At 43.1% G+C, this 25,986-nt stretch overlaps 1 protein-coding gene across 1 annotated transcript; it reads left to right on the top strand.

Moving 5' to 3' along the window:
• Window positions 1-579: 579 nt before the first annotated feature.
• LOC107036971 (baculoviral IAP repeat-containing protein 6) lies at window positions 580-24,656 on the top strand. Its single transcript, XM_015255262.1, has 14 exons — window positions 580-902; window positions 2,304-2,623; window positions 3,566-3,810; window positions 3,915-4,254; window positions 5,535-6,117; window positions 7,060-15,955; window positions 16,753-16,889; window positions 17,017-17,256; window positions 17,881-18,096; window positions 18,662-19,480; window positions 20,094-21,283; window positions 21,601-21,789; window positions 22,211-22,345; window positions 22,796-24,656. Exons 1-14 carry the CDS (start codon window positions 725-727, stop codon window positions 23,087-23,089), a joined length of 13,782 nt encoding a protein of 4,593 aa, XP_015110748.1. The 5' UTR covers window positions 580-724; the 3' UTR covers window positions 23,090-24,656.
• The last annotated feature ends 1,330 nt before the right edge of the window (window positions 24,657-25,986 follow it).

Genomic DNA, 25,986 nt, shown 5'->3' with positions numbered 1-25,986 from the left:
ACTGGGATATTGAGAAAAAACTCAGGTCTGTGGCAAAAATAATTGGTTTTATTGCAATGAAAAACGTTGATTTTCGTTTTAATTTTTAAGTAATGAAAAAAATATTGAGAACTCGTTGAAAATCATTAGAAGACATTATTCATTATCTTTTCAACAATATAAAAATGATGAAAAATGACTTTTTTATTATAATAAAAAACTTGAATTGTTATTTTAATTCTCAAAAAATTAAAATAATATTATAAACGCGTTGAAAATCATTGGAAGATATTATCTTTCAAACCACATAAAGATGATAAAAAAAACATTTAAACAAATGAAAAAAATTCCCAATTTTCTAAAATTTCTCTATTTTCCAATTTTCTTCTATTTTTTAATTTTCAATTTCATCATTTCATTTCAGTAAACTAAAAATACTATTACAACAAAATAATTTCTGTCTCAATTTTTCTACTAATTACGTCACCATTTCCTAAAAAAAACCCCGCAATTTTTTGAAAAATGCCCCCCCACCCGATAACCAGCCAAGTTCACACCTAACCACTGACGTTCTCCCTCAAATATGGCGTATCGAGAACGCCATGTTTCTCGTGATGTTGGTGAATTAGTGGAATAAAGACGTTATAAAATACTAAAATAACCCATAAAAAAACAATTAACACATTTAGTATACATCATTTTTTTAAATTTCGAGTAATAATTTATTCGTATCGAGCAAACAAAAATGGCTGATGATGATCCGTGGTTATTAAAAGAAGACGGTTATTTAAACGTTGATACAGAGTGTAAAAGCATTGTGTATCATCCAAATTTAAACGTATTGCTTATCACAACTGTCGATGCCCAAGTTTACGTGTTTGATGTCAACTTTGGTGGTATACTTCAACGGAGTTGCCTGTCGGGTGAGATGCATTATTCATTGAAATTAACCTCACACTATTCGTCGTTGTGATTATTAATTTGTCAGTAAATCATCGTCATTCCATTGTGATCCTGGCACTGCCAAGGTCGCTGTCTTGGCGGTTGCAGTGACAGGGACAGGTTATCAGTGAATTTTTCGCACTGACCCTGTTAATTAATCAGCCGTCCAGTTGGATAAACAATACCTTGATTGCTCAACAATTATTTGGCGATGGGAAGATGTCATCTTTTGTCGTCCCCCTGTGGTGGGTCTTCGGGGCACAGATTACGATCCTCTTCTGTTTCGCTTTATTCACGTCGAGATTCATTTGTTTTCTTGGAGAAAATAAGTCGAGACTTTCTTGGATTTTTCGTCGTGGATTTGGTGGAATCTTCTGGGGTGGAATGAGAAATTAAAGAGATATTTTATTCTTTTCTTTTAGTTTTAAAATTTCCTGCAGAAATCGTCTCTTAACGATTTTTTGGTGCAGTCGCTCGTCACCAGAATCATTAGAAGATTATTAAAAAAAATGAACATTTTTTTGCATAAATTTTTGGGCAAACTTATTGGAAATCTTCATCAACTGAGAATTTCACTGAAATTTGAAGGAATTTCGTAACTAAAAATTCATAATCCGATGAAAAAATCGACGAAAATTTGTAATTTCATTTTTTTTTATTCCCCAACGACTGATTCACATGCAATTTTCATCCATTTTGTCACTGACAAATCTATAACTAATTATACAGTCTGAATTACTGTATTATAATTATGTATTATTACGAATTTTTTGATCCTTGTGCTGTTGGGTCTGTATTCAGCGGTAAATAAATAAATAAATGACTTAATCTCTGAAATATTCAATGTAATTACGATTCTCAGGTCCATATAAAACCGAAAATGACTGACTATTCTGAGAATTGAATCAATCAATTCGAAATTCCATTAAATATGATGTTTAATCTTCACAATGAGCTTGAGAATTCGACCTCTCACCGAAACATCTTCAATTTTATTAAATTCCCAAGAAGAATCAAACGATGAATTGAATTGAATTCAAATTCACAACACAAAAAACTCAACTTCCCTAATTACGCATTAATTCCGGGAATGACTCATCGTGTAGAGAACTTCAAAATCCCCAATAACAGCTCGACACTCCTTTATGAAGCCCCTAATTCCTGATAAAATCGCATAGCGAAACATAACGCGCAATTAACCCAAAGTAGGTCTTCAATTCTTCTGCGAATTCCAACGCGTGAGGTTCGTGGAACGACTGGAGTGGCCATTTGTCTCACGCTGCAAGTTTATCTCGTTCATAAAGAAGAGAAATAAAAAATCCAGCAGATAAAAACAGTTGGAAAACAGCGATGAAAACTAAAGATTATTAATTAACCAACAGGCAAACCTGACGGAAAACTCCAGGGTGTGTACCTGGCCGAGGGCGTAGACAAAGTACTGTACACAGATGGCCGAGGAATTGGTGTACGCAGTGACTACAATGGTGTACTTCTACTAGACACAATACTACAGACTCCAGTATTGAAGAGTGAAGACGTTATAAAACTCGAGCTACTTCTGTCAGAGGCTATACTACTGCATCAGTGCCTGAGGTGTGTTGATCTGCCTGGCGTTGATCATGTCCAGGATGTACTCCACGAGCTGTGGAATAAAATTCTTGCGGCACAGGCGACGCAGAAGAAAGGGATAAAAGCACAAAAAGTAAATAAACATGATGAAGCTTTTTAAATTTCTTTACATTTTTTTATTCTGAAGACTGATAGTATTTATTTAGTGGATTTTAATTAAAATGGTTGAAGAAAATTCACGTGTCATGGATATTGTTTTGTAATTGTCTCTGTAACTAATGAGTTTTTTAGATTTGAGGGTATCCAAGTGCTTAGGATTTTTTTTCTCGAATTAAATGGTTTTCTACTTTTATTCATTCAGGTCTCAATTTGAATCTCGGTATTGAACGGGTAGACAATATTTTCAAAATCTGAGAAAAATAGAATGTTTACTTTTTTAGAATGATTGATGAAACAATTAAAAAATTGCAGGTTTTTTAAATTACGAACATTTTTATAAACAGTTTATATACAATCGAGTTTCCATCAGAAAAATAATTCGTTCAGAATCGTAAAAAAAATTATTCATATTCAGAATTTTCCCAGAAATCGATAGCAGGCCTAAAAAATAATAAATAATTGAAATTGTTTAAACTTTCGGGTTTTCGAATGTTTAAGCAATTTCAATTATTTCCATGTACAAACAACGAATGTTAAAAAAAATAATAATTCTGTGCAAAATGTAATTTGAATGACACTGAATATTTATGATTTTTTTCCAATTTTTCTCAAGCAATTCAATTGACAAATTTGATGATTAAAAGCCTCCAAAGTTTCTTGACTAAATCTCTCCATTCCACATTTATCTTATCTGTAGTGAATTTTTAGAAAACAGGGTAAAAAGTGACGAAACACATGAAGCAAATAAATATTACGATAAATGCTTTCCCAAGTCTTGACATTTTTATCTCCAGCCAGTGGATTTAATGAAATATATTAGAAAAAAATTCCTCGTGGAATGACATGGAATTAATGAAGAGAACTTCCCTTCAAATTTCAATTAAATTAGCCCAAATTTCTCTCCTTTAATTTCCAGTGGAATACAATATGTTTGGAGCTGCCCCACGGTGTATTGAAGCTAGTGTGCTCAGGTCTTGTGATGGAATTGAAGCGACAAAATAAACACATACCAGCATTACCAATAGCCTCTGCCATAAATGAACGACTGAACGGTCTCCTTCCTGGCCTCATATTGGAGGGTGGACCAGCCGACAAGGCCCTCATGTTCAGTGAGGCAGCACGACGCGAGACATTTTCAAAATGGCCCCACATGAACTACAAGTAAGTTAAATTAACTCCAACAAAGTACATCCCCTCGCAAACAAAATTGTTAATCAATGATGAAAATTGTCTAGTGAATCTAAATCGAGAAATAATGTTCTCAGATGGGCATTACCAGGACACATGGCACAGGCTGGCTTTTACCATGAGCCCAACACAACAGCTGAGGACAGAGCAATGTGTTTTACCTGTAATGTGTGCCTCGTGTGCTGGGAGCCAACTGACGAACCCTGGTCTGAACACGAGAGACATTCACCAGCTTGTCCATTTGTCAAGGGCGAATACACCCAGAATGTTCCTCTGTCAGTGACATTAGCCACTGCCCCAGCACGTGAATCCAGTGATAATGTTGAAGTTATTGGAACAACTAATGTTGCTGGTTTAGCTGCTACTGCATCGCACAATGGACTTGTCAATGTTTGGAATATTACGAGTCAAATGAAGGTAATTACATAAAAAATTGATAATTTCACTAAAAATATCAAGTAAAATGAATAAATCTGTCTTAANGTGCAAAATGTAATTTGAATGACACTGAATATTTATGATTTTTTTCCAATTTTTCTCAAGCAATTCAATTGACAAATTTGATGATTAAAAGCCTCCAAAGTTTCTTGACTAAATCTCTCCATTCCACATTTATCTTATCTGTAGTGAATTTTTAGAAAACAGGGTAAAAAGTGACGAAACACATGAAGCAAATAAATATTACGATAAATGCTTTCCCAAGTCTTGACATTTTTATCTCCAGCCAGTGGATTTAATGAAATATATTAGAAAAAAATTCCTCGTGGAATGACATGGAATTAATGAAGAGAACTTCCCTTCAAATTTCAATTAAATTAGCCCAAATTTCTCTCCTTTAATTTCCAGTGGAATACAATATGTTTGGAGCTGCCCCACGGTGTATTGAAGCTAGTGTGCTCAGGTCTTGTGATGGAATTGAAGCGACAAAATAAACACATACCAGCATTACCAATAGCCTCTGCCATAAATGAACGACTGAACGGTCTCCTTCCTGGCCTCATATTGGAGGGTGGACCAGCCGACAAGGCCCTCATGTTCAGTGAGGCAGCACGACGCGAGACATTTTCAAAATGGCCCCACATGAACTACAAGTAAGTTAAATTAACTCCAACAAAGTACATCCCCTCGCAAACAAAATTGTTAATCAATGATGAAAATTGTCTAGTGAATCTAAATCGAGAAATAATGTTCTCAGATGGGCATTACCAGGACACATGGCACAGGCTGGCTTTTACCATGAGCCCAACACAACAGCTGAGGACAGAGCAATGTGTTTTACCTGTAATGTGTGCCTCGTGTGCTGGGAGCCAACTGACGAACCCTGGTCTGAACACGAGAGACATTCACCAGCTTGTCCATTTGTCAAGGGCGAATACACCCAGAATGTTCCTCTGTCAGTGACATTAGCCACTGCCCCAGCACGTGAATCCAGTGATAATGTTGAAGTTATTGGAACAACTAATGTTGCTGGTTTAGCTGCTACTGCATCGCACAATGGACTTGTCAATGTTTGGAATATTACGAGTCAAATGAAGGTAATTACATAAAAAATTGATAATTTCACTAAAAATATCAAGTAAAATGAATAAATCTGTCTTAACTTCATTAAAAAAATTTTATTGCTAATTCATTGTTAAAAAATTTAGCTCAAAATGTTTCTTAAATCCAGAATAAAAATATTTCATTTTAATTTTTAGGACGAAGTAACATTCTACGTATCAGTCTGCCACCAAGAGCCCAACAACAAGTCCACAATTCAGTTCTACGGAGCAAGGAATTCATCCACTCCGTACCTGTCAGCTCTCCCCACAGATCCAGACCCCCTGAGTGATTTCAAGTCTCCTCCGAACTCCCACAAGCTCAGTCTGACCTCCCTGGCCGTCCTGGGAGGCCCCAAATCCTCCCTCGACGAGACGAAATCAAGCACAAGTGCCAGCAGTACCACTTCCAATCCCATTATAGAGACCTTGGACTCGAGCATAAGGCCCTGTCTCGTGAGTGGTGTCACAGTGAACTCAGTCAACAGTAGTTCCCAGCTGAGAACACTGGAGAACGTGTGGGCCTCCACTGATCTGGCCCCCTCTGCCTCCCTCGTTCGGGCCATGAACAGTGTTAACAGTGCTGCCAGTGATAGTTTAGACATAATGAAAGTTGCTGGTGATAAATACACACACATGAAGCATCATTATCTCGTGGTTTATGATTTTCATCATAAAGCAACACCGCAGAGCAGTAAAGACGATCCACCAAAGCCGGGGAAAACCAAGAAGACCCTGTCAGGTATGAAAATTTCATTCAGCAGTTGATTAGTTGATTCATTGGTTGATTGGCGAAAGGATTTGGTTGGATTAGGGATTTCTCTGGGTTTAAGCGCTTTCAAGTTTTCTCTCTGGAAATTTTTGCTTTAAGGATTTTCGTCGAGAGTTTGAAGATTGTTTTTGTAAAGAAGAGGATAAACGGCGAATTTTCTTTCAATGTAAGAATTCAATGGAATTTGGAGGTCTTGAACGGCAGAATTGAATTAAATTTTTAATTAATTGGAATTTAATCTTCATTCTAGGAATTTTCGAGGAATAATTGCACTAAAAATTACAGGTTCCATTGTTTTTTTTGTCATATTATGAACTTTCAATCACGAAATTCCTTGAAATTTCAGTTTAAGGATATCCAAGTAGGTTTTACAGTTTGGTATAGGCGTAATTAAAATTGCATTAACATTCGGTGTTAATGAATAAATAATTGAAATTATTTAAGCTTTCGAAAACCTTATTTTTTATGATATGAAATCGATTTTTAGTCAAATTTTGAATATGAATAAATTTGTCACGATTCCGAACAACTGATTTTTATAGTGAAAAATTGATTGTTTATAAATTATTAACAAAAAATATTCAATATCGCTATTCAAATTCACACTTGCAGTTTAAATAACAAAGCGATCGTAAAATATCCCAAAATTGGGGTCAAATGGGGCTCAAGTGAAATCTCTAATGTTAAACGACAAAAATAAAAACCCTTTCACAGAAGAAAAAATAGCCAAAGTACTTGGATATCCTAAAATCTCACTTATTAAAAAATCAGCAAAAAATGCTTGACAGATTCCCTTCACCTGAGAAATCCACCCCACCATTCCACAAATACCTCCAAAACCATCACTTCTATGCCGTTAAAACCAACCCCTTTCACCCCTCAGCCCCTCCCCTAAAAATCATAATCTTCCAGGTACAGGGACCAGTGCAAGTTCAGCGAGTGGTCGTCAGGAGAACTTCTACCAAGAGATCTACATGTCAAAGCTGCTCTACGAGGCCCCAGTGATCGAGGACGTGGACTCAGAGATGGTAGTTGGCAGCCACTTCGACGGAATGTTCACGACAACAGGTCTGACCGCTTCCTCCTCGAACACTCTGTACGCCCCGCCCTTCGGTTACAACGTGGCCCCACCCTCCACGAGCCCCTACGACGCCAACTTCAACCCCATGAACGGTACAGAGCAGTTCGCCTCGACGTCCGAGCTCGCCTCAATAACCAAGAAGCCCGAGCTAATAAAAACGATAAAAGAAGATCCAGTTGTCCTCCAGACAGTCTCCATCGAGGCTGCCCCGAGCCTTCGAATAACGTACACAGGTCCCACGAGGGACGGACGACACCTCCTGGTGACGCTGTCCTCGCCCTCAAGCCCTCACCCAGACAATCTCCAAAGTCCCCCCAACACAAATCAAATGGACATCGACGAGGAGTGTGAATTCTTCTCCCCAAAGAGCTACATGTACTGGGACCAAAACGACGAATCCTCAAAATTGATAAACGGCGAGAACCACAACGACACCTCATCCCCCGAGAGCTCCCTCCTCCTGATCTACACGCTAGACTTCACCGAGAAGGTGCCAAAAATTGTGCCCGAGCCCCTGCTAAAGCGCGAGCTGCCCCCCGAGCAGACCCCAGTGGAGTGGGTGTTCCTGCCCCTTCAGGAGAAGGATCGACTCTCAAACTCATCAACCGAGCCCAGAGGCCAGGTCGCCCTGGTCTGCAAGGACGGAGTGGTTCGCCTGCTGGACCTCAACACCCTGAAGATAGTGACAGAGGCGAGATCAGAGACCGAGAAATTCATCTCAGCGGCTTACTGCAACAGACTGGAGAGACTCTGCGCCTGCAGCAGCACTGGCTCCCTGAGATTTTTCGCAACAACCGAGGAGGACGACTCTGGCGAGGAGAAGGAGGAGGTGGAGGACATCAACATGATGGTGACAGAGACAGGGGCAGTGCCCAACGACCAGATAACCCCGAGCACTTCGACCTCATCGTCTGCCTACCAAGAGCCCATAATCGCTCACAGATCTAGCCTGACGTATCCAGACTTGAAGACCCTTTACGATTTAACTAAATTCGACAAACACTCGCCAGCCTATGGGGCTACAGTGCCCTCCTGCTGGAGCGAGATGATGCAGGCCCAACGACAGCGTCGTTATCCCCAACACCTGCACCAATCAGAGGATCAGCATCACACGAGAACCTGGAGGCTTCAGAATGACGCGACAACGTGGGACGAGCATGTTTTCGAGCTGACATTACCCAGGAATATTGCTGGGGGCATTGGCCAGGTGGACGTGAGATTCTCCCTGCACTCGTCGTGTCTCGAGCCACCGACGATTCAAGTAACCCTGCTGAAGCAGAATATAACGGGCCTGGGACACCACAAGTCCCCACTTACTCCAGTGGACGAGCGCATTCACTTCAACATCAGCAACGATCAGAAGGGGGAGAATCCAATTGTCAGTGAGGAGTATCAGCGCCAGCACAATACCGAAATACTCTGTGGCCCCATCAACCTGAAACGATGTATGGACCTGTCCGATCACTCTGGCTGCGTCACCCTGACGAGCCCCAAGCTCTTCAGAGCCAAAGCGAGAACCCTGTTAGTTCACATAAAAGCGCTTATCGATCCTGCTAAGGATCAGAGCGGTCCCAGTGGGTCTAAGAGCAGGGTGAATCTGCTGGAGACTAAGCCACCGACTTCCAAGAAACTGAGGATCGACGATGCTGGGCCTTTTCTGCCTGGCGCCACTGTCGAGAGAATAGCTGCCAGTGCCAGTAAGAAGATTGAGTACTACATCGGCTGTGATTGGATCCACGAGATATCAATTACCGTGAGATCGGTGCAGGCGACCACTGTTCCCTTGGAGAGAATGCAGCGCTGGGTGATGCTGGAGTCCACTCTGTTCACCGAGAATCTTCTGAATGTTGCGTGTCTCCAGGGGAGTGATAAATCACTTGTCTGTCAGTCTCTGGCGCTTGATGTACTCGTTTGGGTCGCTGCCATCAGACTAGCCAGGCTCAGGGTGGGCCAGAATGCGACTGAGGCCAAGACGATGCAGCTGGACACCATCAGGTGCATCCAGGGGAGATTACCCAATCTGCTGCGCACCTGCATTCTGAATGCTGGCAGAAGTATTGCTCACAAGTGCGTTAAACTCATTGTCATCTGCAGCGAGGGACTGAGGAACCTCGAGGACGTCACTGTTCACTCGTTCGATGAGGCAGTTCTCGCAGTGATTGTGTCATTGCTGCCAACAATCGTTGGAATCCAGTGGGCTGGCTCCCTCAGGTGGCTGTCGATCCTCATCACGAGGCTCCTGCCACTGGACAAGAGCCACAGTGTTGCTCAACAATGCGTCAATATACTGCAGCAGATATCCGGGGAAATGTCGAATCGAGTGAATCCTTATCACCTCCTGTTGGCAACGAGATTTGGACTTTACAATAATCCTTTTGAGACTGAATTGTTCGACGTGGAGCCACCGATGCCACCGAAGTTTAGCTCGTTACCACTGACTTATGCTTCACTCGTCAGTGGAGAGCAGACAACATCCTCAGTGACAACTGCCACGACTCACTACACTCAGGATCACATAGACCTGAGGGATCTCCTGACCCTCCCCACGAATCCTAATAGCGATCTTGTGGTGCCCAGCAAGCTCAAGGCATTGTGCACCAATCACAGTATGAAGGGACTGCTGGAGGTGGAGCCACTTCATTTCACTTGTCATGGGGCATCTGATGGCACGAAGATGGAGAAGATTGATTCTGGAGTGAGTGCCATTAATCTGGGGAGTTTGTTCGAGAATTCAGCTGGAAGTGGAGGTGGCAGTGAGCTCAAGGGGCCCAATTTCGGGGAGGAGATGAACTTTCCCTGGGGGAGACTGCTCTGCTGGCCCCCACAGCAGGCCCTGGTGGTGGAGCGAATGCACTCGGGGGCGAGGAGATTCGTGACACTCGACTTTGGGGCGCCAGTTCTCCTCACAGACCTCATGATCCCCTCCTGCAGCGATCTGGTCTCACTCTCCATTGACATTTGGTCGAAGAGTGAGGAGGGGGATGGCACCAGGCTCGTTGTGGCTGGTGACATTGGCTCTAAACCCCTGGTTGTCAACGATCTTCAACCCCCACCTGTCTGCAGATACCTGAAGATAACGACCATAGGGCGTTATGGGATGACAACGACGAGGTGTAAGATCCCTCTGGGGATGTTTTACGGTCACATGGTGGTGCTTCCTGGTGAAGATTACTCGGAATCCTCGGATTGTCACTCTGACGTCAACGGACACGACGTCAGTCTCCTCTCGACGATCGAATCACAATGCAGTATTCTGTCAGCTCTCGCTGAGGACGTCCAGTGCAGGTTTAGCCTGGCTACGGAGAGGCTGAAGGCACTGCTGGATCCCCTCCTGTGCACGGAGACACCCAACGTCATGCACATGCAGCATTATCTGTGCAAGGGGAAGAGCCCAGAGAGCAAGGAGCAGCCCTCCTCCAAGATCCTTACGACTTACCAGGAGTGCATCATGTTCCAGCACCAGTTGAACGTTGTCAGGGGAGTTTGGAGGAGGCTGGAGGCCTGGAAGGGGCCCAGTCCCCCACCCAACGTGCAGCTGGCCAATGTCCCCAGTGATAAATTGAAAATACTGGGGGAGACATTGTCTGATATTCTACTCTACACAATGTACGAGATTGGGCCAGTGCCTCCAGTGCCATCATCACTCTGTGAGATATTCACACCCACAATTTGCGAGAGATTCTTCCACTCAGTTTGCGTCGTAACACCGGCTCCAAGGCTGCAGCTTCACGCAGCAGCTCTGCTAGCTAGAGTAGCTGGCCATCAGCCCTGGTGGGGTAACTTCCTGGCGAATACCCTGGTGAACCTCTACGCGACGTCCTCAACACACATATTCCCGCAGGACAGGGTGTTCATACTGCTGACATTCCTGGGGCGAAAATCGCTGATGGCTGGAGCCAATAAATCATCAGTGGTGGATTCGATGGTGCGAACACTCGGACGACTGCTGCTGCCACTGTCCAATGGCCAGTCAACAGCAGCCAGACTCGATACAACTCTCATAGGTTGGGTACTGCTCTTCCTGTCAGTCTGCCTCGACACAACAGCCACCCACTCCACGTGTTCTGATGACAATAGCGACAAGAGCAAGGAGCAAGGGGTGTCCTCTCGCTGGGAGTTCCTCCAGGGTGAGTCAGCCATGCAGCGTAAGTACGTGTCAGCCAACAGATCATCAGCCTCTCGAAATTACCGTAAGAAGATTCAGAAACGTCTGATGCACCACAAGCAGCAGCTCCAGGACATCGAGCAGGCGAAGAAGGGCGCCCAGTCGCCATCGACCCAGAGCTACACCTGGTCGACCATCACTCAACTTCCAACAGTGCTCTCGAATAAACTTGAGGTCCTCAAGTCCCACGAGAGACACCTCAAGAAGACGCTGAAGCAGCACTCGGCGTTCAAGCACTTCAAGGACATGATGAGGCGAAACGAGCCTCCACACGTGCCTCGAGGCCCCAGGAGCTCCTCCTCGAGCTCGAGGTCAGAGCCCCCAGAGGTCGATCTCGACTGCCTGGCGAATCTCTCCCACCAGCACGTGCTGCCAGTGGCCAGAGGCCTCATCTCCCTGATTCTCAGTAATTCCTCGAACGTGGATATGTTTCTCCTAGCTTGCAAGGTCGTAGCTCGCCTGGTGGTCTCCACTCGCCCAGTGATAACCCTGGGAGAGCTGATGAACGAGGATCAGCTCCTGAAGTTGATTAAATTAGCAACAGGCACTTCAGACACTGCCTGGTCCTCCCACGCCATCTCCTGCCTGCTGCAGGACCTCCTCGAGGGTGGGAGGCTCTTCCCGAAGCCCTCACCAACCGCAGAAGCCGAGACAGAAGAGAACTTCGAGGCCCTGGGCGTGGAGGATCCTCAAACAACCGAAGAGGACTTGGCTGGAGTTGCTGGGACCAGTGGATCCACGACAGTCGTCAACGACGAGGGCTTCGCCGACGGCGATGGCGACGAGGACACCCAGGACAGCATAGCCCCACCTGCCACAGCCTCCACCTCGAAATCCAATGGCTTCGAGTTGTCCTCATTCCTGGAATCGGACGACAGTGAACTCGAGGAGTTTCTCGACGACATTCTCGAGCGTGGGAAGAACATGCTGAAGAAGGGTAATGCAATCACGAAGCTGCCACCCTCAGCCAGCTCGGGGATCTCCCTGGCCCTCGACGCGAGACTGGAGTATGGGGTGGAGATGGGGGTGGAGATAGCCCTGAGGAGGTACTCCACCCTGGGGGCGTACAACCTTCCCCTGAGCATAAACGCGACTATCCAGGCCCCGGTGGAGGTGAATCGCCCTCAGGCGTCGACCTCCAGGGCCTCGGGGTGGGCAGACAGGGGCCAGGACATCAGAATGCCAGCAGAGCCCTCGCCCTCGAGCCTGTCGATGCTCACACGATGTTTCGACAGAATTTTCACTGATCTCTCCCTCCAAGACTCCAACACCAGCCTTGAATTAATCCTCCAGCTGTGGCTCACACTGAACCTCGACGCCTCAGCAGACTCCTCAAGCACTTCAACTCAATTCGACTCTTCCCTGACGCCAGTGATACCCCTGAGTTCCACAGCAATATCAGGATTGATAGCTGCCTTGCTGTGGAACCCAGTGTCGCTGAGGGCCTGGTGCCTGGCCCTGCAGACCCTGACCCTCACCAGCAACGAGCCGATGCCCTCAGACCACGTGGACCCCAGCATCAGCACTCCCCTGGACGGACTCCTGGGGGGAATGGCCAGTTGCATCGTTAAGGATCGAAATATGGGGGCAATGCTGCTGAGACTTCTGTCCGGCAATGGCCTGAACGTGGAGCCGAGGGACAAACAGTACATGATGGCAGGGCCCAGGGTGGGCCTCGCCCTCCAGGACTTCCTGGTGAGACTCGAGATGAGGTGTGACGTGATAACTCCAGGAAGTTCCCTGGGAAATGCCCTGAAGGAGCTCCTCCTCTGGGTTGTTTACCAGTTGGTGCAGCCTGGGGGCGCCCTGGTGGCTCGAAGAGGCCCCCTCGACGCCCAGTGCATCCTCATAACGTCGTTGATCAACCTCAACTTCACTAACACCGATCTGGGAACTGCGATGAGCATAACTGAGTGCGTTGGAGTCCTGGTGTCGACTTACGTGAGGGGAGCCAGGGTTGGGGTGCAGTGCAGTGGTGCTGTGGACTCTCCAAACCACTCTGGTGGTTTCGGAGGGCTATTCGCCTGTGTTCTAGGCGGTGGAACACGACAGGGAAGGCCCACCAACTGGGACACCCTCGTCGTAGCTCTCATAAAGCTCGTCTGCAGGCTGGTGCAGACCCCTCTGCCCTCGAGACTCCCGAGGACAGACAGCTCAATCGACATGGAGGTGGGGGAGTCGAGGTCCTCAGACCTCATCACTCAGATTGGCTCGCAGACAGACGAGAGTAAAGTCGCCGAGCAGACCTCCATGAGAATGAACCAGGGGGCCATTCCCAAGCCCAAGCACCCCTGTGTAGCTGACACTGTCCTGCAGCACGAGCCCACCATGATGAGGCTACTGGGGGCCCTGGGCTCCAGCACTGGCTCCTCCCTCGCCATGTTATTCAGTGAGGAGACAGCAACTGGTGTCTCAGAGCTCGGGGATCCTGCCTCCATTCCAGACGCCACTTTCCAACTGCTGTCGACACTCATGAGGAAGTCGACGAGTCCCAATCTTGTGCTCAATCCCCTCTACCGATATCTGTCCTCAACTCACGAACAAATGGGTAATGACAGACGAGTGGGGGTTCTCCAGCTGTCGGAGCCCCTCCTCTGGTACATTCTCAAGGTCCTGGACACCGAGGCATCGTTGACAGTCTTCACGTCGATGGGGGGTGTCAAGGTCCTATGCGAGAACATGGTAAAATCCTCCAGTGCCAGCCAGGCGAATACCGGTGCCTCGACACCTGGGGTAATTGCCCTTGTCATGCAGCACCTCTCGAATGCCCCCAATTTGGCAGCTGCCACTGCCACAACCAGCAAAAAATCGTCGGGAACTCTGGAGACTTACGAGGATGGGGTCCTGAATTTCGCTCCTCTCGGGACAATCACCTGGGTGAAGCCCATGGTGGAGCCTGCTGACGTGCTCATTCAGAGTGCAGCTCCCCACAGAAGAGCGAGAACAGCAGCCTGGAGCTACCACTTCTTCCCTGGCGAGGCCTGGGTGGACCTCACGATCACCCTCCCCTGCGCTATTCTACTGAGGGAAGTCGAGCTCCAGCCTCACCTGACCTCCCTAGCCACCTGTCCCTCAGCAGTTGCTCTGGAGATTTCTCGTGAGGGAAACACCGATTTAACTCCAATCTGCCCGCCAATGCTGACAGCTGGACTGACCTTCATCAGGCTTACACTGTCACAGCCTGAGGTCGCCACGTCGGTTCTCGTGAGGCTGTACAAGCCCAGAGACTCCACCAACATCAGCCTGAGTCAGATAAGAATACTGGGGACGACAGCGTTCGGTGAGATTAAATCGAGGAATGAAGGGATTGATGAGGAGCAGCTGACAAGGACCAGTCTGGGATGGTTGAGGCTGGTGCATCAGTGTCTCTCGGTGAGTGCGCTGTCCTCGAGTCTCTCGAAGGAGGTGCTCAACTCAGCGGCTGGGGTCGAGGGACTCGTGGAGGCCTGCTGCAGCCTTCTGCTGCTCCCAGCCCCGTCACTCTTCACCCCCAATCTCGAGAGGGTTCTGCTTCAGCTCGGGCTCCACTCCAAGGAGCTTGGGCTCAGGCTCATCAGCTTGTTACTCAACAACAGGTGTGCTCCTCTTCAGGGCGCCTCGCAGAAGACATCGACAGTTCAACTTGTTGTTGAATTACTTCAGCAGCTGTGCTCTTCCCAGGACTCGGGCACTGAAGCAAGAATTTCAGCTGTTCTCACCTGGCTGCACACCTCAGCAATGAGCAGTGTCGCCAGGGCACACCAGAGTAATCCAAATGTCGTGAGCCCACCGGCTATTTACGTCCACTGCATCTCCACTATCATCTGGAAGGCGCACGAGATCAGGGATCGAATGTACAATCTCGAAGAGTTGTTGACTGATGATTTATTCAACTCTTTGTACCAGTGGACACTCTCACTGGAGACTTATTCAGCTCTGAAGCAGGCCATTGATGCGACACTCTGTGCCCTCTGCCATGTCAGGCCTTCGCTGTTTCCTCTGCTGCTTCAGAGAGTCAGGATTCTCGTGCCTAATTTGGCTACTGATCATTCGGCGTCGATTTCTGATGACAGGAAGGAGAGCGAGGGACAGACTGACGACAGGAAGAGTGAGGCTGACACTGAGGAGTGGTACTGCAGGCTTCAGCTGCCTGAGTACAAGTGTCTGCAGCTCACTGAGGGACAACTGCTGACTGTCGCTGCTGCTGCCAGGTCTCCACCTGGCATTCAACAGCTGATAGACTCGGGTTTGCCGGGGCTTCTTGTCAACAGCATCAAGGATTTTTGCAAGCTTGAGGGGAATTCTGAGGGCCAGGGGGAGGGGGAGGAGGCCAGGGGGGCTGGGGGCGAGGCTGGGGGACTCACTGACAGCGACAAAGCCAGTGAGGCTTATGGCAACAATAGTGTTGGGCTCAATATGACGGATCCTGACAGTGTGGCCACTGTCATCGAGTTTCTCACGCTTGTCTGCTCCGAGGGGAAGATGAGGGACTGGCTCGGCAGGGAGGGGCGGGGATTCTGGCTGCCACTTGCTGCGCTGCTCAGTAATAGGCCTGTGGAAAATCCCTCCATCACTTTTGCTAGGTGAGTGCGGTGACAGGTTAAGCTGGACGGAGATAAATGTCAGATTTTTATGGGGAGGACTAGGTTGGAGGCGGCTCATGCTTCGGGAGGAATTTCGAAGATGGGAAGAATTTTTTAAAGATTTTTTGGAGATTTTTTACAAAGTTTTTTAGAGAGAACTTTTTTGTAGAGTTTTTTTGAAGTATAAAATAGTCTCTAATGGTGGGAATTTTTTTTATGAGCGCAAAACCCATTGAAAAGAATTTGACGAGATTTTTTTAGAGATTTTTTTTAGAGGGAACTTTTTTGTAGATTTTTTTTTGAAGTATAAAAAAGTCTCTAGAGTTAGGGATTTTTTATATATTTGAAAAATCGGTTGAAACGAATTTGAACAATTGGAAAATTGAAGACATTTTGAAGATTTTTTGGGAATTTCTTTGGAAAAAAGAGAACTTTTTTGTAAAATTTTTTTGAAGCATAAAAAAGTCTCTTGATTTTTGTTCTAGAGCTAGTGATTGTTTAGATATTCACAAAATAGAGTGAAACGAATTTTCTTTTTTTTTTTATTCATTTCTTTATATTTCATTTAATTTTTCTATTGGAATTCCATATTTTTTCTGCAAATTTCTTTGAAAGAATAGAGAACTTTTTTGTAAAAATGTTTTAAAGCATAAAAGAGTCTCTTGATTTTCATTTCCTTAACCAGGAGTTCTTGATATATTCACAAAATCCATTGAAAAAAATGTTGTTTTACTGTTTTTATTCATCTCTTTATAATTCCCTCAATTCTGAAACGCTCTTAATCTTCATCTTTACAGAATGAACGTTTCCTACACAAGATTGGAATCAGCAATGATAAAATTTCTGTCCCGTTGCTGCTGGTGTCATCCCAACAATCAGAAACTACTCGCTGAACTGTTGACAGACGTAATTCTCCAGCAGAGAGTATCATCGAGTGAGTAAATTAACCAATCAATTCCCCAAATTGATTCACTAATCACGATGATGAAGGGGGGAATCAATTCAATCAGTGCTCGCCTGTCTGCTAATTGAAATAATTAACTGAGTGTCAATTAATTCAGATGTACGATATCTCCATGGAATTTCGGGATTCACGAGGAGATTGATACTTCAACTGCTCCTCGAGGGGGAGAAGGTGTTAGTGTCGGTGAGATCAGAAACTCCGATGACAGTTTCTAGTGGGGGTGGTAACACTGTTCCCTCTATGCCACCTCATCCTGCACATCCACTTGGACATTATCATCAGTTACTCTATATTTCAACGCAATCCACGGTTGCTGATATATTGCAACAGGTGTCTGGTGAGTTCACATTGAGTTTTCAAATTATTGCTTTAGTTGAAATGAAAATATTGAAAATTAATTGAACTACACTGTTGAATATTTGTTGGAATTCAAGAAATGACTATATTTTGAATTTTTAATGCTCATTTGACAACAATTTCGAGAGATACTTACAGCAATTTTTTTTAATGCTTATTTAATGCTCATTTCACTATTTTAATGAATTATCAGTTATTTTTATTGTTATAAATTGGCGGATGTTTTAGTAAAAAAATACATAGAAATTTGGCATGCATTAACTGTTGTGAAATTTGTTAAAAAACATTCAATTTTTTTAAAATTAATTTTAAAACAGTCGAAATTATTTGAAAAAATGAAATCTCAAAAATTTAAAAATATTCAAAAAAACATTTGATTTATAATATTTTAACATTTCACTCAAAAAATCCTTTAAAATTATTATAAACCCCAAATCATTTTCTAACTAGATTTTTTCTCATTGTGGTTTTCACCACAAATTACGTTCTTCCTCATAAAATGATAAATTAATGTTTTTGTCATGTATGGAGGCCAAATACGAAAAATTGATACAATATAATAATATAATGAAAGAGATGAAGAATGTCAATCATGGTAATACAGGTACTTGGCTGACTTTGCTGCTACCCAACACGTACAAGGAGAATGAGACAAATAAAAATGAGAGGAATCAAGAATGGAAGGAAGTTGGATTGGCATTCATGGTAGACACACTGAGCGTTGCTGCTGGAAATACTGCCAAGGATAAACGTGCCAAGGAGGCGTCAAATAGGTCACAGGCTCGTGGACCCATCATTAGAAAATCTCGTTTAGGCTCGGGTATAGAATTGAAATTCAATATTTTACATTTTTACTGCACATTCTCATTCCCTCAAAATTACCATTGAACTATTGATTTTCGTGGAAAAATAGAGTGAAGAAGAACAGGGGATAATTGTAAAACGTATTTCCTGCAATTATTTCAAGAATATTTGGATAATGTTTTTAATTACCTCAATTTCCTTAATTTTTTGTTGAGCCCCAGAGAACAATTTTTTAAAACATGTCTTCTTTAATGCACTCGTTCCAAAGACGAACACATGAAAAAATAATAATAATTTATGAATAAGTTATGAAAACTCATTGACAAAAAAATTAATTTAAGCAAAATGTCCCCCACTCTTCTCTTCACCATTTTTGTCGTAAAATCCTGAGTTTTCTCAGCCCCAAAAGGTACTTTAACAATTCTTTCCCCATTTTATCTTCTTAAACATTTTTTCCCCAATTTAGATATCTCAAAAAACCTCATTTCAACAACTACTATCATTTATTTTGACTGTAAATAACCCATGATAGGTTAAAACATTAATTAAAAAAAAAACTAATATTTTCTTTACCTTTCCAGACGGCACATCCTCGTCAAAAGGCTGTGGCTCAAGTACTCAATCATCGTCGACGAGTTCCTCGAGCCAGCAATACCTGACGCACTCGTCGCGCCCAAACAGCGCGCTCCTCCCCCAGCTCTGCATCTCCCAGTTGTTGGCAATTGCTGAGGACAGTGGACTCTCTCTGTCGGAGCCCTGCATCCACCTGGTGCTGCGCCAGCGTACAAAAGACAACAAGGAGGATCCCCCCAACATCGAGGACACAGAGCTCCTCAGCTACCGAAGAATCGAGAGTGCCCTGGGCGTTTTCTCCTCAGGCGGAGGGCTCGCAGTTCTCGCTAAGCACCTTCCCCTGGTCTACCCGGACAGCGGACGGCCCCCCAGCTTCCCGGAGAAGTCCCCCTCGCCCGAGCAGACAGACGCCGAGTGGGTGAAGGTGGAGGCAAGCGAGGACATCTACGAGGACGTTGAAGAGGGCGGAGTGAGCAACTCCCCCAGGTCCACACCACCAGCCCCCCACGTCCCCCTGCACTCCCTGGCAGCCTTCGGGCTCTTCCTGCGGCTCCCAGGGTACGCAGAGGTCCTTCTGAGAGACAGAAAGCAAGCCCAGTGCCTCCTGAGACTGGCCCTTGGAGTGACTGACGACGGAGAGGGGGGCGACATCCTGGGATCACCACTGGCCACCTCGCTACCGACGTTACCCTTTCAAGTACTCAAACAACTGCTTGAGGCTACACCTCCAACCACTGATGATGGACAACTCCTGCGGAGGACAATGGTGGAGATTGGGGCAGTTCTACTGCTGCTAAATTGCCTGGCGATTTTCACGCATCAGACAGGTGAGACAGATTTTTTTTTTTTGTAAACCGGTATAAGTCCATTTTGACTATTGGGCAGTTTTCAATAAATATCTCGGAATCTAAGGGAAATAGCGAAATCTTTGTAATTGACTTTTTTGTAGCTCTCAATTTGCTCTACAAAAAAGGTTATGACAAAAATTTTGCTATTTCCTTTAGATTTTGAGATATTCATTGAAAACTGGGCAGGGGTCAAAATCGAGTTATACCGGTTTACCACTTCACTACTGAATTCAAAATAAATAATTCGTAAATAGGTCAAAATTGAGGAAAGTATTTATAATTGAGGAGAAAATTGATGAAAGGGAAGTGGAGAATTATTTAGATTGAATAATTGTGGAGTGAAATTTTAATTGGGAAGACCCAACTGAATAAGAAGAGTTGAGAATTGAATTTGATCATTAGAAACTATAATTCAACAGGAATTGTCTGACAAGAATTCTCTTTGACGACTTTGATAATAACAAAATTAATTGACGACTGAAATTTCAGAATTAGTTTGACTATGATTATTATTAATCATTATTTTTTGATCATTATTATTACTCATTAAAAAAAAAAACAGAACAAAACGAAGTATTTTTCTGTTTCACAGGCTACAACGAGGGTTCAGACCAGCGTCTGGGCCAGGCTGGAGGTCGCAGTGACGACAAATCCCACCTCTACTGGGCGAAAGGCACAGGTTTCGGTACCGGCTCAACCCAGCAATCCTGGAACGTCGAGCAAGCCCTCCTCCGTCAGCGATCGGAGGAGGAGCACGTGACAGTTCTACTGAGAGTGTTAGCAAGTTACATTGGCCACGGTGGAGGGCCCCAGAGGGAGCTTCCCGGCCCCTTCTCCGAGCTGATGGCGAGATCGTGCCTGCTGCCAGCCCTCTCGTCATACTTGAGGAACGACTCAGTCCTGGACATGGCTAGACACATTCCCCTGTATCGAGCTGTTCTCCAGCTGCTGAGGTCGATGGCACTGTCCCCCCAGCTGGCGCCACTGCTGCTGCCGAGGGCCAGCAGATCCAGTGACCCCTCCATCGTGTCGTTGCTGTCGAGCATGAGAGTCTGCGTTGACACGTACGTCCACAAGATCAACAGGACGAGGGGAAACAAGTCAAAGTCTGTGACAAAGTATCAAGATGAGTCTGAGCAGGACGAGGGTCTGGCCACTCTCATTCCTGATATTCAGGAGAGTGCGACTATCGTGGAGAATGCAACCTCTCGACTCGCTGCCACTGGTGAGGATCTCGCTGGGCCCAGTCCAACAGCCCCAGAACTACCTCTCAAGTCTGTTGAGCAGAGGTACCTGGAGGTGATGAAGAATCTGCAGTTTGACACGTACGAGATGATCGCTGAGAATTCCGATTGTGGGGGGTACAAATTCGCTGTGTCATACCACTTTGAGTCGAATATGAGGGCCGCTGAGGACAGAAGTCATCCCGCCAGGGTCAAGAGACTTGCTCAGGAGGCTGTCACATTGTCAACAGCTCTCCCATTATCGTACAGCAGCTCGGTATTCGTCAGGTGTGACGCCGATAGGCTCGATATCATGAAGGTGTTGATCACTGGACCTGCTGAAACTCCTTATGCCAATGGCTGCTTCGAGTTTGATGTCTATTTTCCACCTGATTATCCTAATAGCCCTATGCTGATTAATTTGGAGACCACTGGGAGGCACAGTGTTAGGTTCAATCCTAATTTGTATAATGATGGAAAAGTATGCCTCAGTGTCCTCAATACGTGGCATGGGAGACCGGAGGAGAAGTGGAACGCACATACCAGTAGTTTTCTTCAGGTATGAGGGGATTTCAGGATTTTTAGGGCTCTTTTGGCTCCATTTTATAAATCCAGGGAAACATTTTTCATTTATTGATAATTATTCATTTTAAAATGCTGGTGTTTTTTTTTGTTTATGAGTTGCATGCTTTTGACTACAACAAACTATTGATTTTTAATTATTTATTGAAAAGATTGCCTTGTGTGACGGGAATAGTTCTTCGACATTTTCAACTGCAGTCAATTTTGCGAAGACGAGTGCACGATAAAATGGGAATTTCATGGTTTAGTTGGAATTTTTGGGATTTTGAAATGTTTTTGCTTGATTAATTTCAGGTTTTGGTGTCGATTCAGTCGCTGATTCTCGTGCCAGAGCCCTATTTCAATGAGCCGGGGTACGAGAGGTCCAGGGGAACTTCCAGTGGTGCACAATCTAGTCAAGAGTACAATGCCAATGTTTGTTTGGCTACTGTCAAGTGGGCCATGCTGGATCAAATCATCAATCCATGTCCCTGTTTCAAGGAGGTAAGAGATCAACTGAAAATCCAAATTACAGAATAATAATTGCATAAAATTTTTAGTATCCAATTCTTAATTTTTGTCATTTATTCTATTTATCCTATCGAAAGTCAAGAATAGAAATCGAATTTATGAGTATTCTTTCATTACTCGAAAAAATATATCGATTTCAAAATTTCCCAGACATTTTTATATCAAGAACAAGAATAAAAATGAATCGAATTAACTCAATCTAATTCTGAAGACGGAAAAGGCGAAAAAAATTAAATAATGTAGTATAAACTAATTTCGCTCGTTCGCTAGTTCATAATATGTTGTAATTTTTATAAGAAAGGAACTGGGAACATTGATTAACAAAACAGAGAGTAATAAAAAAACTGTAGAAAATGACGATTGAATGAATAATTTATTAATTGTTTGATCACAGGTGATTCACACACATTTTTGGATAAAAAGACATGAAATAGTAGCACAATTGGAGAGCTGGATAATGGACATGGAGATGCATGGAACAGACAGAAGATCAGCTCGTACAATATCACTAAATGCATTAGCTCTAAGGGTAAGTTGTTCATAGTTTATGATTTTATAAAAAAATTGAAGTTTAATTAAAATCTGAGATTTTTTCATTTACATTTCTCAATTTTTTTTTCATCGTAATACTTTTTTCCGTTTTTTATTAGAAATAGTTGTTTGTTTAAGAAATTTTGATGAAAAATGTGAACAAAATCTGTAAAAAAAATATGAGAAAAAAAAGTGTAAATTCGCAGTAATTTCCATAATTGTACTGAAATTAAGGCGCATTTTTTCATATTTTCAGGCACTCTGAATCCGGAAATTCAGATTTTTCATTTTTTGAAAATAAAAATTAACACGTTGTCTCCTCCAAAAATATTTAAACAAAATCCTCTCGATTTTCAGAGAAAAAAAAGTCTCAAACTTTCAAAACATCTTCGATTTTCAGAACTCTGGAGCCAAAAAGACTAAAAAAAAAACAATTTTAATTTTCCAGAGACACTACAGACTGTTGAGAGACGCCCTGAACAAGCTGCCAACCCCCGAGGGTCTCGAGGACCTCGCGGAGCCCCTGCAGTCTCCAGCCACCTCCCTGGAGTTAGCAGGCACCCCCAGCACCCCCAGCACTCCACCAACCAGTTCAACAACGACAACACCACTGGCAATGGTGCCACCACCCCTGACAAATTCAGTGCCACCCCTGAACAACGCCAGTGCCAGCAATCACGTGCACCACGACATTGACACCGACGTGGAGATGGAGAAAATGGTCTCGAAAGTCTGTGAATAGCTAATGGATGTTGATAGAGATTGTTGGACATTTTGAAAAGTCTATTTGACAGTGTTATAAACATTCATAACCGAATTTCAAGCATCAAAAAAAAGATAAATCCAAAAAAAAAAAATCATCCAAATGGAGAGGAAAACTTCGCAGAACGAAGTGAATCGAACTTGAAATTCAAATAATTTCAAGAAAACTGGATGATAATCACACGAACGTGATTTGTTATTTTCCATTGAAATTTATTTCATTTTTTTCTCTCTCGTTCATTCATTTTTCTTCTCTCGTAATTAAAACGAAAAGGGAAAAACACGAACTTTGTGCGCGAGTGAATGACTATTTTTTCCACATGTTGTGGATGATTATTATGATACTTCCATTATCGGGGGGAGCACTTGAGGAGAATGGCATGGAGAAAAGGGGGCTCTGGATGTACATGTGATTAAAAAGAATGTGAGGAGAGTTGAGGAAGTGAGGAAGGGAAAAAAAATGGGGAGAGTTGATGTTTGTAGTCGTGTACTCGGTTGCTATAAATGTACACTCGCAATTCTACTGCTGTTGTCCTCCATGCTTGGTACATGATCGATCATTTTACGCTCCTGTCATTATATCCCCCCCACCCCCCCCCTCATTATGGCCCTCTTTTCATGCTATTGTGACGGTGAATTTTTGAAAAACCCCAGAGAGTTTGATTTAGGGATGAGAATATATTGCATATGGATTCAATGGCCTCTTTGATATTACTGAAATGAGAGAAATGTGTTTGTTCAATGTTTATTGTCAAGTGATTGGCGAAGTGATTTCATATTGACGATTATTTGCGATTCTGGGCTAGAGTTGTGAAGTAAAATGACAAAAAAATTGTACGACATTTTTGCTAATTGTGGAATTACGGGGATAATTGCACAATTGGGGAAGATTTCTAGAGGTTTTTTAGCTGTCGCCATTCTAGTGCAGAATCAGTTTCTTTTTATTCCAATTTTTATTTTTCACGGGGCATTTTCCAAGCGAATTATCATTTCTTTGTGCATTTATAGTCGTTATTCACGTAGATATGAAATTACATTCGTCATTATTCATTTTTTTTTCCACTATTTTTCATTTTTAATTGATACGTTTGGTCAATTCCCTTGATGACAGCCATATACCACGCAATATTAATAAATAATCCTAGGTAAAAATAACGAAGTGAGGGGTGATTATACACTGGGTGAATCTAATGAGTAAAAAAATGTGGAGAGTAAAAGTTGGAGGAACTGTGGGTAATAAAAACGATTAAAAAATGTAAATAAACAAATTGCCAATAAGTTAAAAGTCGTATTAAACGCATACGTGTTTCTATTTTTAAGAAATTGAAGATAAATAAATAAATGAATGAATACAAGGAAATGATGGATAACAATTACAACTGGTGACATTAAAGCCATTGCCCTGAAGTGTAAATGAAGTAATCGTTTAATTTAGGGAAATCGATAAATTCAGTCGATTACACTTTCATAAAATGGCGATGTACGAGGCTAGACAAGAAGTGTGTTGATAGTTATTTATAATAAACGAGTATTACCATTTAAATGTTTGAAATGTCTTTTTTTATTTCACTCTGAGAGTTGGAGAAACTTTGGTAAATCCTCATCCCAATTTCCTCATTTTATTATTACGACTGAAGAATTCCGGGAGAATTATTTCCTGGGAGTGGTGAAATTTCGGAAGTTCGGGATATTTTTTTTTTCGCTTTTTAGCCGGCGTTGTAATTGGTGGAGTTTATTGCAGGTTTGTTAAAAGTTTCAGGGGAAAAATCGGGCATTGGTCAGACGGATTTTCTCATCTGTTCTACTAGGTTATTCGTAAAATTAGGAGAATTCACAACAAATGAGAAATTATTCAGTATTATTGGTATTATTATTATTATTTGTTTATTCATTTCATTATTTATAATTTATTTATAATTATGAAACAATGATTTAAAATCATAGTATTTCAAAAAAATTCAGATATATTCTAATCGTTTTTAATAATTTCAGGACGTAGAAGGACTTTTAAAAAATTATGATTTATTCTCCCTTTAGCGCTTCTCAAAAAAAAAAGTTCCTGGACAAGAACTGAAACAAAATAAATAAATTAGAAAAATGCAGGAGAATTATTTTCTGGAAATGTTGAAATTTCAAAAGTTCTGGCTATTTTTTTATCTCTGCTCTCGGTGTCTTAATTAGTGGAGTTTTATCAGGTTCATCGAAAGTTCTAGGAGAAGAATCGAGCATTGGTCGGACTTTTCTTCAAGCCTATTCACCAGTTTATGGAGAATTGTTTGTTGTTATTTATTGAGTCATTAATTATTTATTTTGAGTGATAATTATAAAAAATTATATCCCATTGCATTTCGAAAACAGAATTGCCTTATTCATTCTCTCGTTCACCCTTCCCTGAAAAAAAATCCCTCGAAACGTTGAAATTTCACGAGTTCTAGTGGAAAAAATCGACATTAGTCAGGCGTTTCCTCTCACTTATACAGTTTATGGGAAACTATTCGTTTTTATTTATTCATTCATTAATTATTATAAATACAGAGAGACAATTTTCCAAAATGACGAAATGTCGAGCGTATTTTAGTAGCAAATTCCCTTTACATTTCCAATGCAGGATTCCTTCCCAAAAAAATCCCTCGAAAACTCCCGAAATCGAATAGAAAAATTAGAAAAATAAATCCCCAACGAATGTAGATATTTAAAATTCTCGGAATTTCAGGAATTCTGAAGGAATTCTCTGAAAATTCAGAAGAATCTGGAATTTAAGGCGAGATATCTCTAAATTTTCCTGCTGTTCCATTTTCCACTTTCCGCGAATAATTAAACTAAAATTTACAGCTTCCCCGAATTATTCCCTGAAATCATAAATTTTGAAATGGTACG

This window comes from Diachasma alloeum, unplaced genomic scaffold (assembly GCF_001412515.2).
Source record: "Diachasma alloeum isolate Michigan unplaced genomic scaffold, Dall2.0 Dall_scaffold_00212, whole genome shotgun sequence".
NCBI lineage: Eukaryota > Metazoa > Arthropoda > Insecta > Hymenoptera > Braconidae > Diachasma > Diachasma alloeum.
Note: the sequence above shows the minus strand (reverse complement) of the source record. Positions and strands in the feature narration are given on the sequence as shown.

What these genes read in the sequence shown, in the direction of transcription:
- LOC107036971 (XM_015255262.1), top strand. Translation starts at nt 725, where the DNA reads ATGGCTGATGATGATCCGTGGTTATTAAAAGAAGACGGTTATTTAAAC. An exon ending in ATATTACGAGTCAAATGAAG is followed by an intron (nt 4,255 to 5,534) that starts GTAATTACATAA and finishes TTTAATTTTTAG; the next exon opens with GACGAAGTAACATTCTACGT. An exon ending in TATATTGCAACAGGTGTCTG is followed by an intron (nt 17,257 to 17,880) that starts GTGAGTTCACAT and finishes ATGGTAATACAG; the next exon opens with GTACTTGGCTGACTTTGCTG.